General features: G+C 41.2%; 2 protein-coding genes and 1 non-coding gene across 5 annotated transcripts; all 3 read right to left on the bottom strand.

Moving 5' to 3' along the window:
* Positions 1-4,852: 4,852 nt before the first annotated feature.
* clmnb (calmin b) lies at positions 4,853-15,349 on the bottom strand. Of its 3 annotated transcripts, none has more exons than XM_020091541.2 (10): positions 12,469-15,349; positions 11,961-12,022; positions 11,778-11,873; positions 10,954-11,037; positions 10,744-10,836; positions 9,968-10,194; positions 9,616-9,809; positions 9,250-9,332; positions 7,343-8,880; positions 4,853-6,497 (listed from the first exon to the last, which is right to left on the bottom strand). In XM_020091541.2, the coding sequence occupies exons 1-10, from the start codon at positions 12,551-12,553 to the stop codon at positions 6,353-6,355; spliced, it is 2,607 nt and encodes an 868-aa protein (XP_019947100.2). In that variant the 5' UTR covers positions 12,554-15,349; the 3' UTR covers positions 4,853-6,352. The 3 variants fall into 3 exon arrangements, with proteins under 3 accessions (XP_019947100.2, XP_069371561.1, XP_069371560.1); XM_069515460.1 differs by having other exon boundaries at positions 4,853-6,494; XM_069515459.1 differs by having other exon boundaries at positions 11,961-12,019.
* On the bottom strand, positions 15,084-15,366 carry LOC138405679 (small Cajal body-specific RNA 13). The gene has a single exon (XR_011239480.1). It is a non-coding gene; the product is annotated as a small Cajal body-specific RNA 13 (non-coding RNA).
* Positions 15,367-15,491: 125 nt separating this feature from the next.
* prkrip1 (PRKR interacting protein 1) lies at positions 15,492-16,404 on the bottom strand. Its single transcript, XM_020091798.2, has one exon. It carries the CDS (start codon positions 16,402-16,404, stop codon positions 15,823-15,825), a length of 582 nt encoding a protein of 193 aa, XP_019947357.1. The 3' UTR covers positions 15,492-15,822.
* Between the last annotated feature and the right edge of the window lie 329 nt (positions 16,405-16,733).

The following is a 16,733-nucleotide window of genomic DNA, read 5'->3' as shown; positions in this document are numbered from 1 at the left end:
CTAAGAGATATTAGGTTGGACTGTCTTCACTGATGCAACAGAACTCACTCAACAAAGCACGGATAAAGAACCGCTAGTGAGATAACAGGCTGTTCTAAAAATGCGTGGACATTGCTTTTTTGCAATGTGTTGCATCACATACCTTTATCCTTATAGTATTAACTGATACACCAGATATCACTTTCATTATTCACAGAAACTTGAATGAATAAATGGTTTTAGTCTGTATAGTCATATTAAATCTCACTTGAAATCCATTCTGGAAACAACAAATGAGGCCATTTTAAATGAATACCTTGAGGAATTCTTCAATACTCAGGGAACTCAAGGTCTACTCTCTGTTGACTCTGTTGTCTAATGGCTTCAAAACATCAGCTTCAGATTTTAGCTATGTCTCCAAAACATTCAATATTCATCACAAAGAGAAAGTTAAAAATCCTCCTCAGCTCTTATTTATAAGGATTATAACACTCAAAACCTCAGTTAATCTTCCTCAGGAGTGTGGGTGACGTTTGATCAGATATGACTGATTGAAACCAAACAACCCACCAACTGTCGATAGGTTTTCATTTGAGGAATGTTTCCACACTCTGATTAGAGTCAAACAGTGATCATTTATAGGTTTTTTTTTTTATTCCAGTGGATATACTATACATGTCATGTGACACTTTGTTTTGTCGCCTGGACTAGTGCTAATATGACCATATCCAGCAGGCTAACATGATTAGCCCAAATTAATTTTTCGCACCCAACACTACAAGAAACTTTTGTGGTTGGCATTAAATTGCCAATTTTACTCAATGTAAGCTCTTACAATGTCATCTCACCATGTCAGAGGGCAAACGTGTTCAACCGAGGCAGCAGGAAGTGCAAGATGCAATACTCAATATTTAAATTTTGAGGTGGTAACACACAATTTCCAACTATCTATCCTGGATGCCATTTATAATATTGCACATCCGTGTCACCACTAAACACATAGCTGATCAGTGTGAGAACAAGATTTTCAGATTGTTAGTGTCAGAGTTACAAGTGTACGAAGAGTGTACCGCAGCTGTGGGGGCCCAACAGTCTCCCTGAGAGTCAGTTGAACCTTCCTTGATTAATAGGCTGCCATCTTGTGATAGATTTATTGTCCTATTCATCAAACTATCCTCTATTCATCATCTCTCATCCTCGACTACACAAGGTTTTCCCATGCCAAGGTAAAACAAAAATATATTTATATAATGTTCTAAAGCTACTGAAGCTACACTACTGCAGTGAAACTTTCTTTTTGACTATATGTTTTTACAAAGCAATTGCACAAGATGATAAATATGATAAACAAAGGTCTCACAGCAGGAAACAGGTGGGGAGCGAAAATAAGTAAGAAAATAATTTGGAATCGAGTGAGAACAGCTGAGATCATTTACAGAGATAAATTACTACCATTTCAATTTTTGTAATTTTGTGATATAGAGAAATAAACAGGAAATGATTCTGAGGAAGACAGCACAGGTTGGGGTTGGGAGTTCGATCCCTGTCTCAGGGCATCAGAGTTTACTTTTTTTTGTTTTTAAAAGCTTTGCCAAATCAAATATGCAGATTGTGATACTATGTTTGGAAAACTGGGAGCAGAACTAAACACATTCTGCAAATAACAACCAAGGCTGTTCACAAAAATGAGCTGTTACGTGAATGAGTGCAGTTTCATATCAGTAAAAGCAAAATAGAATAAACAGTTTGCATCTTGTTTAGCATTTTATGCTAATAAATCCAGTGCAGTTTCAGTCCACATGACCTTTGACTACTGAAACCTCATCAGCTCATCTTTCAGGTCCAAGTGACAACTCATCCAAATTTGAAGAAATACCCTAAAGACATAATTGAAATATCACATTTAAGAGGACAAAAACATATTTTGTGAGGTCACATTGACCTTTAACCACTCAAATGTGATCAGTTAATCTAAGTGTAAGTGAAAATTTGTGCCAAATGTGTAAAGATTCTCTTGAGGTGTTCTTAAGATAATGTGTCCACAAGGCAATAAAATGTTTTTGAGGCTACTGTGACCTTTGACCACACAAATCTAAATAGTTCTTTCTTGAGTCCGACCGGACATTTGTCCCAAAGAAATTCCCTCAAGGCGTTTTTGAGATATGTTCAGTCAAGCCTAGACATCTGTCCGATCATAATTCTCCCTACGATCAGATTTAGTCCTGTGAGTTGGTTATAGATCATGATGAATGGTCTGTCATCCCCTCTGCCATCTTTGGACTTTCACCTCCAGCATAACCGCATGAGGCCCCTAAGAAGTGGTCCAGAGAGAGTAGAGACAGTGAATCTGTCCATTAAAGACACAGAGATGATAACAAAGTGTGTTTTGGCTTGTCCATCACACATTCAAATAAATTTAATAAGTAATATTTTTCTCAGGGATCTTACCCAAGTGCTTATGACCAGGAGTGCCATGCCTCTTTCTTGACCTTAATGAGTCGCAGCATCTTCTTGATTTTCCAGAGAGTTCGACTCACTGACAAAATAGATGATACCCAGAGCTCCTCAGGAGGAGGTTTGTACACCGTTGCATTTCCTTAGTTGGAACTTTGAGATACGTACTTCTGTCCGCCTGTGAAAACAATCAGTGTGTTAATGGATTTGCTCCAGGCTGTCTTGTTACAGCTTGTGCGACCCGGACTGCAGGCTCTGGCTCACTGATGTATAGAGAGCAGTAATTATTGCTGACCGAGGATCTACTCAGCATCATTCATCATGCTCCCGAACAACAGAGTGCAAGTGACTGCAGGGCACCAGAGTGAGGGCGCTGCTCTGCGACGTGGATCAATATAATGTTCACTCAGAGATAAGCCGACACTATATGGAGGGCATATGCTTTATACTACACGGTCACAGTTCTGAAACCCATATGGTAAACTACACTAGCCACTAACCTTCCTGATCCACAAACAGTGAATGCAGCGTCATATTACCACACACTACACGCAGAGCACATGCAAAACCAATATGTTACAACAGACCTGCAACAGAAACTACCTTTCACCCAAATTACAAACAATAACATTAATCACATTTCTTACTTGCTCTCTTAATATCCAGCCATGCTGCACTATATGTGTCTGGATGGATCATATGCATAATCGTCTACGCAATGTTTCAGCGCTGCATTTTGTCAACAATGTCTCCACTATTTTATGCACTAATTGAAAATGTGCATAAGAAGCAGCAGGTGGGAATGTATTTATTGTTTCTAGAAATAAGAAACATTGTAGAATATTGAAAATGCTTCCCAGCCACTTCTTATGTTTGTTTGCATAGCTTTATATTTTCCACACAGCTCCTGCCGACCTCATCTCGAAGCTTTTCCTCTCTGTTTCACTTTGGTAAGAATGGCACAAGAGAAACTGTTTTCATATTCACTTATCCTCAAAGCTACTGACACAAAAGTCAATGCAAGTAGTCAGGAAAGCGCTTGACATGGTTTGCACCTCATTTTTGTTCCAACTATATGGACTCCCCACCTCCAGGCATCGTGTTGCTGAGCCAAAAGCTGACGTGTCTGTCAGAGAGGCAGCACTCACACGGCTGCAGCTCACCCTCAGGAAGCAGGAGCAGTGAGGCCAGATGTTTGGAACAGTCCAGCAGCACCTCCATGGCTGAGCAGTTGTTTTCAAACAGCGTCATCACCTCATACGAGTCGTCCCTCCACATCACGCTGGTCGCAGAAATCGGCTGGAAGCCTCTTGGCGCTGTGTGGAGCCGCTCAAATGGTTGGATGACCTGATTTATGTGTTTTTAATAAAGGGAACATGTTATGGATGGAGTATGAAAATAAACTGGCAAAGATGGAGGTTGCACACCCATAAAAAAAGCACCCGCTGTGTAAATGTATTACCACCAACTGGCACAAGTGAGCATCTCCTCCCCATAAAACCCAGTGACTAATGAAGAAGCAGGTGCTCAATATGCTGTGCAGCAGGTGGTTTGACACAATGAGAGCACATATTGCAAGTGTACTAACTATAATCTTCCTAATCTAACTGAAATTCAATTCCATTTAAACTGTTTTTCTTTTGAAAATTAATGAGGTGATACATCCTGTGGAGACAAAGAAAGTGTCTCAGACAGACCCCAATGTTTTTACCCTTAATACACAGTAATACTTACCAACTTTGTGTGGAGAGCATGGATATGTATGAACATTACTATTTTCAAGCTACCTTTGAAAGACATATAACTTTTGAGTAAAGGTTTGATGCCTTTCAACAACATCTTAAAGCTGAAAAGAAAAAAATATGTACACTACAGTAAAATGTAATATATTTTTCTAAATAAAATAGTGTTTTTTATGTATTTATGATTCAACTGAAATGTTCATCATGATCTTTGACAATCGTTAAATGAGTTAAAGCTGGGGTTGGCAATCCTTGAAAAGCGAGTAAAAGCAGGCAGGGGGGGGTACAGATCAATTGTTTCAGAAACAAGTAACCAACCCTAGTTCTGTTCTATGACATTATAAAAAATAAAGATGGTACTTGGAACATACAATTTTGGTTCTTTAAATTATAGTAGGTTGTTGTAAAGGACAAGTTTAATACCAGTGAATCTACATGAATCGTTAATAGCACACAGGATAGTTGTGTGGAAAAAACTATATGCCACTGGTCCCCACCAAAACATTTAGAAATTCTAGCAAGACCACTCTGCTGAAATCTTTGCCTTTGTGAAATCCCAGTTTATCACACTATCATATTGGATTTGTATTGGATGATATGACAGCCATGCTCAAACTGCTAGCCTGAGCTAAATATTTCCAGATCTTTTGACAGGGCAAACAACACAAACAATCCAGTTGGGTCACACAAACTAGTTTTACTTCAAACGGGGCCGGCAGCACTTCCACACTTCTCCATTTTAAGTGTTTGAAAAGTCCAGAGTAGTGTGGATGGCAGGTGTGAACATAACAGCACTGATGCTTTTTAAAACTCAAACGCAGTAGAGTGGATTTAGCCTACATCAGATAGCATTCACTTCTAACATTTCCACCCCTGCTGTGGCCCCACTCCCACCTCCTCTCCTTCCCTCTGTTGCAGTTGGCTGCCAACTCCAAGACCTCCAGGGCCTGGCTCCGGCTCTCAGACCCAGACTCCTGAGACAGCAGGGCCAGAGCGGCCACCAGGCCCAAGTGCGAGGATAAGACGTCGTGCTCTTGCTGCCTGGCATCGGACAAGGAAGTGGTCCTGGTGTCCGGCTGGGTTTAGGGCTGATATGGGGAGCCACTGCTTGACCTGTCGTTACTCTCTCAGAAGGCTATAGGATACATAACACTCACAGCTCGGCCTGATTAAGAGATGCCGCCGAATTCCAGCTTTGGGGAAGTTGTGTTCTCATGACTCCGTGTGGGGGCAGTGGTAGTGTTGAAAGTACATCGATCTATGGGACAGAGCTTTTGACCTATGAGTTGAGCTCCGAGCAAACAATGGCAGCATGTTTTTTAAATTCTTAGAATTTCACCGACAACTAATGTGAATGTGTGTGTGTCTGGTGGACAGTTTAGGACAGCGCATACTCACCCCCACCCTTTATTAAACTCTCTGGTCAACATGGATTTTGAACACTTGTGCAACTGATGTATACTTACATCTTGCTCTAGTTTTAAGGTGTACACTGACAAAGACACTATACATGCTGCTGCTGCTGCTGTATTTTCAGGCCTGATTCTTTCTGGTGGAAATGACCAGAAGATATATATTACACATCTGCTTTACTATTCTTACAGTCATTAAAATGTCATGAGACTCATCTAAAATGTGGATAAACTTTTGCTTTAACACAACGAGTGAGTCTAGGAAATGTCAAAGTGCTCATTAAATGTTATGAGCTTAATCTCACCATGTCGATACAGCTTCTAATTAAACAGCAGGCCCTATGGACCCCTCAGCGGGTGGCAAAATGCTGTATAGACAGTCTGTCATAGCAGACAGTTGCCGCTGTGATGCTGCAATGCCACCATGTGGACTATTTCTGCAACAGAAATAAATCAAATAAACAAAGCATTTCTAAAACGCATTCAGCAAAAAACACCTTCGCAAAACTTGTATGATAATGTGTGCAGTGTAAGAGCTGGCAGCTGAAAATCTGTTTAACAATAGAAAACAGTGTTATGTGTTTATCTGAAACTATAGCCCCAATGACAAATTATATCTGCTGGCAGGGAGAGGCAAACATAATCATTAAATGTTGCCTGGAGGGAAATTTAGCGACACAGATAAAGAGTCAACACAGCCTTAAGTGTCCCTGTTTGGCTCATTAGTGGAAACTGGGCTAATAAGCATATCTGAATAAGGAGGGTTTACAGCAGGGGGGCTCCGAGGTTCATTTGAGGTAGGATGAAGCAGCAGTAGAGCAGGATCCAAAAGACCAAGAGCATTTCAAGCTCTAATGGGGTTATGTCACAAGAGGCGGCTAAAGACTGAAGAATGAATCCTCCCTCACTGCTGGAAAGTAGATAAAACACACCAGTGTTAGATTCAAGCTAAAACAAGACACTTCGCATTTATAGTTATTAAGAAGAAACACTAGCCACACCAAAGCAATAACAACAAAACACAGACACAAATGCTATTATCTGTAGAATGGACTGACCAAACAACCAAACAGCAGCTGTCTCATTATAGTAGAAGTTAAAGTGGTTTTTAGCTTCCAAATAATCACAGAATATTCACTTTGTGTTTTTTGTGCTGCACATGTTCACATGCTTGTAGTTCACAAGCTCCTGAAGTAACTTCAGCTGCTTTCAGACATGCAATGGAGGTAGAGACTGTATATGGGAATGCAAATGTGCATGTTAGTTGCTGCAGGGTTTCTCCTGCCAGCCCCGTAAATAGCCTTGTAAAAACCTCCTGACAATATCCAGAAGAGCCCACGTGAAAACACAACAGGAGATTATCTGGACCATGTACTGCAAATGAGTGGGCAGGTTGATGACATTTCTAACACTCGACAGACGCCAAACTGGAAAAAACTCACTAAAAAAGAGGTGTGAAACATAGAAGAGACAGACGAGGACGTCAACTTGAAAAGAGATTCAAGAGTTTTGGGTGATAAGGGCCGAAGAAGTGTAAAAGTGACGTCCTGCGTGCTGCACCACCCCTCACTTGAACGCTCCGGAGATATCTGTGTTGTTCTTAAAGCGTCCGACCGGAGAATCTCCTGCTGTGTTCTACATTATGAGCGATTCACACCAAACTGTGCAAACACTCTCCTCAGTTCATGTCTGAAAACTGCTCAAGCCTCGTGGGCCACTTGTGTTGTACGAATAAGTCACAAACACCACACCTACCTGAATGATGGGATCCAACTGCTATCACCAGCATGAATGTTAACTCTTCCATCAGGGTCATCTTTTGGGGGAGTTTCCCCCAGATGTTCTATCCTTGTCGTCTTCTTATCAGTGAGTTTGTATTTCTTCAGTCCCCTGTCTTTTTCCTCTTCTTTTGTAACTGCCTCGGAATCCATTGAATGTGTGTCTTTGTCAGTGGATGCCTCTGTTTTCTCTACTATGCAGTTCTTGATTAGATCTTCCATTTTGGGGCCAGAGTCTTTCCTTTCATTTTCTTCTTGTTTGTGAATTCTAGCACTCGCAGCTCGGACTTCATTCACAGCCTCATTATTCAGTATCTTTTGATTTACTCTTACCCTGAAACCCTCTGAAGTCTCTTCCTTTAGAATATTACCCTCTTCCCCTTTGTCTTTCCCTAACCTTCCGTCCTGTCCTTTCTCAACCAATGCCAAACTGTCTTTTTCCTCCTCGTCGACTTCTCTCTTCTCACTCACTTCTACACATTTTACAGAGAGCCCTCTGTCAGTGTCTTCCTCAGGCGCTTTCTGCCAATCAGCCATTTTAAAGTTCTCTGCCTCATCTATCAGAGCCCCTGTTTTATCATATCCATGTGCCACTAATCTAACACCCTCCGTCTCCTTCGCCCTCTCTTCCTCACTATAATCATTAACCTGTCCTCCAACAAATCCTTCCTCAGGTTCCTCTTTTCTACAGCTCCCATCCTCTGGCTCCATGTCAAACACGGGTCGATTGTATCTCATCTCTCTTCCATTTTTGTCCAAATCCAACTTCCTGTGAACCGACTGAGCCCTGTCTTCAGATTCTTGATCAAAATCAGCATTTTGTACAAGACAACCCCCCTGAAGTTTAGATCCATGACCATTGAGCATGTCACATACTTCCAGATGCTTTGACTCTTCGTACATTTCTTCCACTGTCTCCTCTTCCACCCTTTGTACTTGTCTTTTCAGCTGATTATACGGCTGAAAAACTTCTTTGTTCAGATCCAGGATGTAGCTGTAGGCATCCTCCTCATCTGAGTCCAGCACTGACAAATTATAGATTCCCTCCTCTGAGCTCAAAGAAAAGTGACTCTCATCCGCTCTGGACGTGCTGTAGACCTGATCCGAGCTTTTCTCCATCCAGGATCGGATGTCTGGGTTAACTACCCCTGCGTCTAGAGGACTAGGGGGCTTTAAAATACTTCTATGCCTCCCTCTCTTTTTGTTGAATGGCGAGGTGGCAGCACTGCCTGCAGATTGCTCAGTGATGCTCTGGCAACAACAGGATGACATGATGTCTCCATCGCTGGAGGAGAGGTGGGATGTAACTGCTTCATTCAAGTGGAGCGAGGTGGCACGGGGGCCACCCGGGGATCTTCTGGACCACCGCTTCCACAGAAGCTGCTCGCTGCTCTTCTCCGAAACTCTGAAAAAAGCTTGAGCTTCTGTGTTGTTAGCGAAGGTTTCTCCGAAGCTCACTGACTCAAGGGAACCAAAATTTGGGATATCAGGAACTCCAATGTCCGTTGCTTGAGCCTGTGTTAAAAGGTAGTTACATTATACCACTGAATAATGAAAATAAATATTTGTTTCATTGTGTTTGGTGGAAAACCAGAGGAAAACACAAAGTTGGAATCTGCCCGTGAGTTTTTTTACCATTGTATTTATTGTGGTTTGTAACTGGCTTGGATATTGTTCACTTTAACCCAGTTTTTAATAAAAATTCAATGTCACCTTCATATACTGGATTTGCACCTGAGCATAAGATGTCTCCTTTAAAGGATACTGACATGAGAGTGGTATCAATCTTTTCATCAAACTCTGCCAGGAAGCAAATAAGTGTATTCCCTAAACCGATTCAATGACAAACATTTGACAAAAATATCTGAAAGAAGTCACACTCACCTCATCTTTGCCTGCACAATGCCACAGGAACATAGACACATAGGTAATGATGGACTGCTCATCTGGTGAGGTGCACATTACACCTGTGGGAAGAAGGATAAACTGTTAATGGAGGCCTTTAACGAGTGAGCTTTCCCTGTGGTTGGATGATCAGTCGATCGGAGTGACTTCTGCACATCAAACAGACATTACCTTTACTACACAGTTAAAGTGGGGTCAATGGGACTGCTGTCTTTTTTCAACAGGGCTCTACAGCACCTATAGTTTATCTAGGTGCTACAGTGTCTGGGTGCAATGACAGATATTTGTTTTTGTGGATAAAAACAGATCGTTGTGGTGCACTCATTCCTTTCGATAAGCTTTTACCTTCAGGCTCCAGTAGAGGTGTTATATCAAAACTGCGATGGGCTACCATGAAGGCCTGCTGAACGTTTTCCCTCGGCTCTCTGGACAGACTCTCCCGCAGGTCGACCAAGTCCGGCTCTATGGACTTAATCAAAGCGAGGAATGCGAGACCACTTCTCCAGCTCTTCCCGAAGTCATGCACCTCCACGCCAAACCTGCACATTTAAAATGACATCATAGAAAAATCATTCTCATCCCAACACAGCCAGCTCAGATTTTTTTCTTCCCACATAGAGGTTATAAACTAATTGCATTTTGGATGTTTCCGTGACCAAAATTACTTTGTAAGTGATTTGATCTTTTTCAGACTCACTTTGATGTGCATCTTTGGACCCACTGCAGGAGAGTCTTGATTGCTTTCCCATGGTACTTTGGCACCCTGGCAGCATTTCTGCCTTTGCTTGGCAGGGTGTTGCACGAGTAGCTGCCAATGTCATTTGGCTGGAGAGAGAGGTCACTGGAAGAGGGGTAACTGCTCACTGATAAGGAAGAGAGGCTAGAAGATAAATGCCTGTGGAGGCCTCTCGTCACCTCCTTTACCTGTGTAAGAGAAAGAGTGGAGAGTGTTGGCACGGGATGAAACATCAGGAATAACAGCTAAACCTGAGTTGCTATTGGTTGAGCACACGTATCGGTGGAACTGAATAAAGTTTATCATAAATTTTGCTCACACTCCTGCGCTCTATTTCTTTAATATGATTATATTTCTTTTCCTTTTTATGCATAAAAAAGGATTTTATTTTATTTTCAATGTGCTTTTAACATTCTCTTTTGATTTTGAATTACATTTTTATTTTCATCTATATTGTAGTGTAACACTTTGAGCTGCATCTCTTGTATGAAAGGTGCTATACAAATAAAGTGTATTATTATTATTCCATTAATATTATTAGTATTAACTTTGATACGACTGCACCATCCCCCAATTGCTACAGCACAGACTCTGGCTCCCAATTCACAAGTTGGCAGCTTTCGTATCCCAGATGTTTTGGCTCCATATCTGAATAGTGGGAGGAAGCGGAGGCGCACTGTCCATGTTCATATCCAGTCTATGCATTAGAGTGATGATATGTTGGGATTAAAAACTACCTGGAAGTGCAGGATGATGATCCAGACAAGTTTAAGAACAACAGAGGGGATGCCATCAGCAACACCAGAGGCATCAATACCAAGCAGCTTCACCTGAGGGACAACATTGGAGGAGACGTCATTTGAAATGTAGTTTAACCAGAGTTGAAAGTTAACACAGTGCACGTCAAAACAATATCACTGTTTAGACTTTGAAGCACACACACTCACATGTCTATCATCTAGGAACTCCAGGGCCTTGGAAATGTTGTTCAGTCGGAAAATGCGGTGAGAAGACGACCTGAACCTGTAAAGCTAATGTAGAAGAACAGCAGTAATATTAGCTCAGCAGAAAGGCAGTGTGCATGGGGGAACAGTTAGCTGGGCATGGCCCAAAATGAAAACTCACTCATTTTGTGTTAGTTAGTTAGTGAGTGAGTCTCAGAAGGAGAACAGTTACAACAGGACTCCAGGAAGTCACAAGGTTAAAGATATAGTTCACCCAAAAATGAAAATTCACTCATTATCTTCTCACTACTATGCCGATCGAGCGGTGGGTGTAGTGTTTGAGTCCACAAAACACTTTTGTAGTTTCAGGGGTAAACAGCGCTGCAGCCAAATCCAATTCAATTGAAGTAACTGGGGAAAAATTCTTCAAAATTAAACAACAACAGAAAATGCCTCCACACTGCTCCTGTGGTGTCTGTAAGTGTCTGTAAGCCCCGACATCGATCCCCAGTTACTTCAATTGTATTGGATTTGGCTGCAACGCTGTTTACCCCTGAAACTACAAAAGTGTTTTAGGGACCCAAACACTTCACCCACCTCCCCATCGGCATAGTAGTGAGTAGAACATTTGTAAAGGTTCATTTTTGGGTGAACTATCCCTTTATATCCTTTTTTTTAAGTGGCAGGATATTTTTGAATTACTTGTATGATTGTTATAGGCTGGAAAATATAGCAACAAGCTAATAAACAGGGCTGAAAGGGGAGAGGACATTACATAAAATATGAGGTAATATGAATATTTTTGCACTGTTAAATTTGATTCTCACAAGTTTGCACCCAGTCAGCTCCTCCAGCAGGGCCATGAGTATCCTGCCATCCTGAATGTCTGCGAACAGGTCCTGCACCTCAAGTGGAGGATCACACTGTGAAATAACAAAACATAGTCTATATTGGGGATTGCATGAAAGAAGTATAATGTCGTGGTAAAACTGTATTGATTTGTGTCTTACTCTCTGCAGAAACACATTCATCCACCTGGTGAAGGTTCTCTTCTGCACTGCTTTCCTCTCTTCTGGGGAAAAGAAAACAGGGACTTGGCACAACATGCTGCAGTTTCACAAGTTCACACTGTTGCACCAGTGCTTTCACTATCCCGATGAGATGTAGCACACAGGAGAGTAAGGGTTTAATTTAATAAGCACAAACAGCCTGACAGATCATTAGAAATTGCCACATATATGTGTATCTCCCAAAGGACTGTAGAAATGGAGCAAACTTGTCTTTTAACTCCCCTTTAATTATGAATTTTACTCATCAACAAGTATAGAGGAACTGTGCATGATTAGCTACTGCCATAATGCCAAATCCAAACATATGTGGAAAACCACTATAAGGAAGCCAAGTGTTCTCTTTTCAAAAGTACAATAAAGTGTAGAAACGGTGATTTCACTATTACTATCATCACACAGTGGGTCAAGTTTAAGCACCAGCTTAATCCAGTATTTCTTGTCACTGTACCTTGAGGCTGATGCGCATGTTGATCGCTGATCTCTCCGTATGATTTCTTCTCCGAGCCCCACTTGGCCTCGTCCTGCATTCTCATATTTTCAAAAAAATGTCAAGCACTTGTAGTAATTGCAGCTGCTCTGAGGTTTCTGTACGGAATAAGAAGGAAGAAAAGGCAGAGTGAGGCAGTGCGTCTTGCCCAAACACGCTGGAACCTATCTCTGAGGTGTGGATCAACTCTGGCTCCACTCCCCCCCCGAAACAACTCAGCTCCAATCCTGTCGGCAGGCTGGAGCTCAAAACTTCTGTCCATGGACGCAGCTGCACAGTGTGTTGGGATCTTTGAACATGAGCATGAAGGAATCAGCTGGGATCTCTGTGTTCTTTTGCAGGTTGAATGGTTTTCTTGCAGAGGTCTGTAATAAATGTTTCAGCTCACTGCGATTACCTCATAAATACCTGGATTCTTCAGAGCATGCTCAGCACAGATGAAAGGAATGAGAGTAGGAAGTAAAGGGTTCAACTGAAGTGAATCTACAAGAGGTGTGTTTGCAATTTTTTTTTTTTTTTTAAAGAATCCCGACAGATGGTAATTAAATTAGATGCTTATCTTAAACTTACTGCCCTTCAAGGCCTTGAAAGCTCATATCAGCATCTAATATAGAACAGGGAAAAGTTGGCCTTTGATTGGGCCCCACCAGGTAATATTATAAACAAATATATAACACAATATATAATAATATATTTTCTTAATCTAAAAATCTTAATTGAGTTTTAAATTGTTTATTGAGTTAAAGATATTTATTTAAAGTTTATCATTCCACTTTTTGTCAAGTGATAAATTGTACCTTGGCAAACCTAATCTAGTTCTGTAAGTAAAATTTGGAGGTAATTGTACTTTTGTGTTTTCATTTTGCATTACTTTATACTTTTAATATGTTCATTCATTTCATGTATATTTTATTGTAATACTTACTTATTTTTGATATTCTATTTTCTGCTGGTGCATTTCATTGCCAGCGACTGCTGAATATAATTGTTGTGCACATGACAAATAAAGTCTTATATCTAAATTAGTTCAACTCTCTGGAGCTACATCAATGCTGTTTGTTCATTTATTGATAAATGATAAGGTCCAATAGAATATGACTTTTACAGGGATGAACACTTTTACTTATGTTGTTTTTAATTATCTGTTTTGTCACTGAGCATTTACACTTCATGGTTTTTCTACTTATATTGATATTTACAGAAAACTTCTAGTACCAATTTCTTCTTAAATACCTACTCAATCCATACTTATAAGTATACCTAGATGTATTTTCTCTTTCTCTCCTGGGCATATATTTTATTAAATTACACATTACAATCACCCTACGATTTACACGGTATATATGACATTTGCTTTAAAGAAGAGCAGTTATATTTTTTGTCAAACTGGATAAAAACATGCATTTCCAGTTATTTCTTTGATTTTTCATCTTCCATCATCTCTGACCATCATAAGTCATTTTTCATTTATGTCAGTTAATGGACTGACTTAAAACAAAATTAAACACAGACTAAAAGCTAAACTTTGAATCTTAATCTGATTCACTGAAATACAATGAGGCAGTTTTTCACACTGACCCCCGTTTGATTCGAATATTGTGTTCTGTTCCTGACTCGCTCTCACGGGGGAACTCACATGCATCTAAGATGGGAGAAATCCTCCAACAGTGAGCAGGATCCAATTTAAGAAATCTGCAGTTTGTAATACACACACCATTCATAAATCACAGCAGCACAATGCACTTATTGAAGAGATCAGGAGGGTGAAAATGCACATTCAAGAGTGGTATCATCAAATTGAGTCCACAGCCAGTGATTAAGAAACAGTAACTGTAGAAGTTTTAATATCAGGATATTTCAGAAGACCTTTTGACCTACGCCTAAAAATGATAATGAATTACATTGAATTCCTACGTCAAGTACAAGAGAATATCAGAATCCCAGAATTACTTACACTTCCCTATCGTTAAAGATAAGGTGAAGAAGCCAAGTAGAGTATAACCTTCAAAACACTACATTTTCAAAAAAAACTGCATTCTGGGACAGTAGGAATCCAGTCTTTCACAGACAAGCTGAGTAGAGTGAGATAACATCAGATTGGTGCACGAATATCTGTATCACTGAGAAATCACTAAAACACACAGAGACATTACATACGCAAGACAGAAAAATGTACGTTAACAAAGGATTTTAAATCACTACAGTAGTAGCATTAAATGAAAATTAACATTGGACCTACATAAACATATTTAAGAGCTAGTATGTCATATTTCTATATATTTCAGTCTTTGTAAGGCTTTAAACTCAGATTACTGAATTTTAGACCTGCAGAAGCCCCATGAGGAGGACAGGGGAGGAATTTTTGAACAAAGGTGTAAAATGTATCAATAATTTGACAGCTGGAAACCTGTTGGACTGATGTCTGTAGGCCTTCACAGAAATTTCTAACACTTACATCAGCAGTATGAAGAGAATAATTACAGAGATGAAAAAATTGTCTTCTGGGTGTGTTTTAATTTCTTACATCAAAGGAGTACTGAGTGTGTCTGGGGAGGGGGGGGGGGGTGTCAAGATATGAGTGTGGCAGGTGAAAGTGTCTGACAGGAAGAGCTTCCTCTGCTTCCAACAATAACTAGCTGCCAGTTTATTTTCTATACTCTTCCTGCCTCAAGAAAGGTGGCGGCCACGGAGCGAGGCCACCACCTCCGTGGGAAGCAGGAGTCTGTCCAAGGAACATCGCACGTGAAGCTCCCGTGCCTCGAGAAGTCACGCCTTTTCATTCTTTGGGTTGCTTTCTGCAGCCTTGTTGTGGCCCACAAGCAACAGTGTTTGCGAGGGGCAGACTCACAAGGCTGCAAAGATCACAAGGCTGCTTCCATCAAAATCCAGATAGACCATGCACACGGTTCGATTTTCTAATATCATCGTATTTAACAGCCATTTAATACCAACCTTCATTGTAAACAAATACAATAACACTGTGATATTGTATACATGGTGATTTTTTTATTAAAAACATTGACATTGTTGAAAACAATATTGAAAATTACAAAATCCCAACAATCGTACTTCAGCAAATTATTGAGACGCCTAAATATCTTTCGGCAGACATGTGATGTGAGACAGATGAAAAGAATCAGAAGAGTCTCAACTTCTTTTCTTAAAAAACTGGGACATTGACTACCATAGTGGGGTCTTGCCTATTAAACTAGACAGTCCAAACAGTCCCATGACAACACAGGGTCCACGTGTTTGTCTTTTCACTGGGTCTCTTTGCCTCCTTGTTCTTCAGATCTCCTCAGCAGCAGGACACACTTATTTCTTCCCCATGATGAAGCTTGGAGCCTCAGCATCATCTTCAGCCTCTCTCTCCTCCTCCTCCTTTTCCTCTTCACTTCCGTCGGAGCTCTTATCGGTGTCGTCTTCCGTCTTGTTGTTACTTTCTTGTTTCGCCTTCTTCGCCATCAGCTTCTTCTGCTTCATCTTATCTCGCTTCTTCCTGCGCTTGGCCGTCCTCTCCTCGGCCGCCTGCTTGTTCTGCTCCACCTTGTCCAGATACTCCACGTCCTTGTTCTGCTTCTCTGACACCTTGTCCAGGAAGTCCTGTCTCTGGTACTCTCTGCGGCGGAGGTGCCGGTAAACGTGGAACTCGCCGCTGCCTGCGCCGGCGCTGGAGCCCATCACGTCCCGGACGAACTCCGGCGGAGCCCGCGGGTTCCATTCTTTGAGTCGGTCGGGGATTGGAGCGAGCTTGTCCGGGTTCCGCATCAACCTCTCCAGCTTCAGACGCTGTTCCTCCGCCGGGGTTTTGGCGATGATCAGAGGCTGGGCCTCTTTCCCCGCAGCTTTCCCCGCAGCTTTCCCCGGCTTGTTATTCTTTTGCGTGTGCGCCGCCATCTTTCAAACTGTTGCAGTTGACTTCCTGCTAGCCGAAGTCAACCCGGAAGCTCTTGAGGGCTTCCGTAACCCGGAAATATTTGTTTTACTTTTTTAATATTAGCTTCATTTATCAAGAAAACGCTCTTTATCGTTCTATATACGCGGATACAGTAATTATTTGTTATTTATTTGTCCCTATTGAGTCGTATTCTATCGGTAACTAAAGTAATTGACGTCTGGCTCTGCCAACCGCAAATCAGATTAGACTTTGTTTGGGCGTAGCTATCCAATCAGCGGCCAGGTCCCGCCCTCTCCTCCAGTGTTACGTGTGTTGAGTAACTGACTTT

Source organism: Paralichthys olivaceus, chromosome 19 (assembly GCF_024713975.1).
Source record: "Paralichthys olivaceus isolate ysfri-2021 chromosome 19, ASM2471397v2, whole genome shotgun sequence".
NCBI lineage: Eukaryota > Metazoa > Chordata > Actinopteri > Pleuronectiformes > Paralichthyidae > Paralichthys > Paralichthys olivaceus.
Note: the sequence above shows the minus strand (reverse complement) of the source record. Positions and strands in the feature narration are given on the sequence as shown.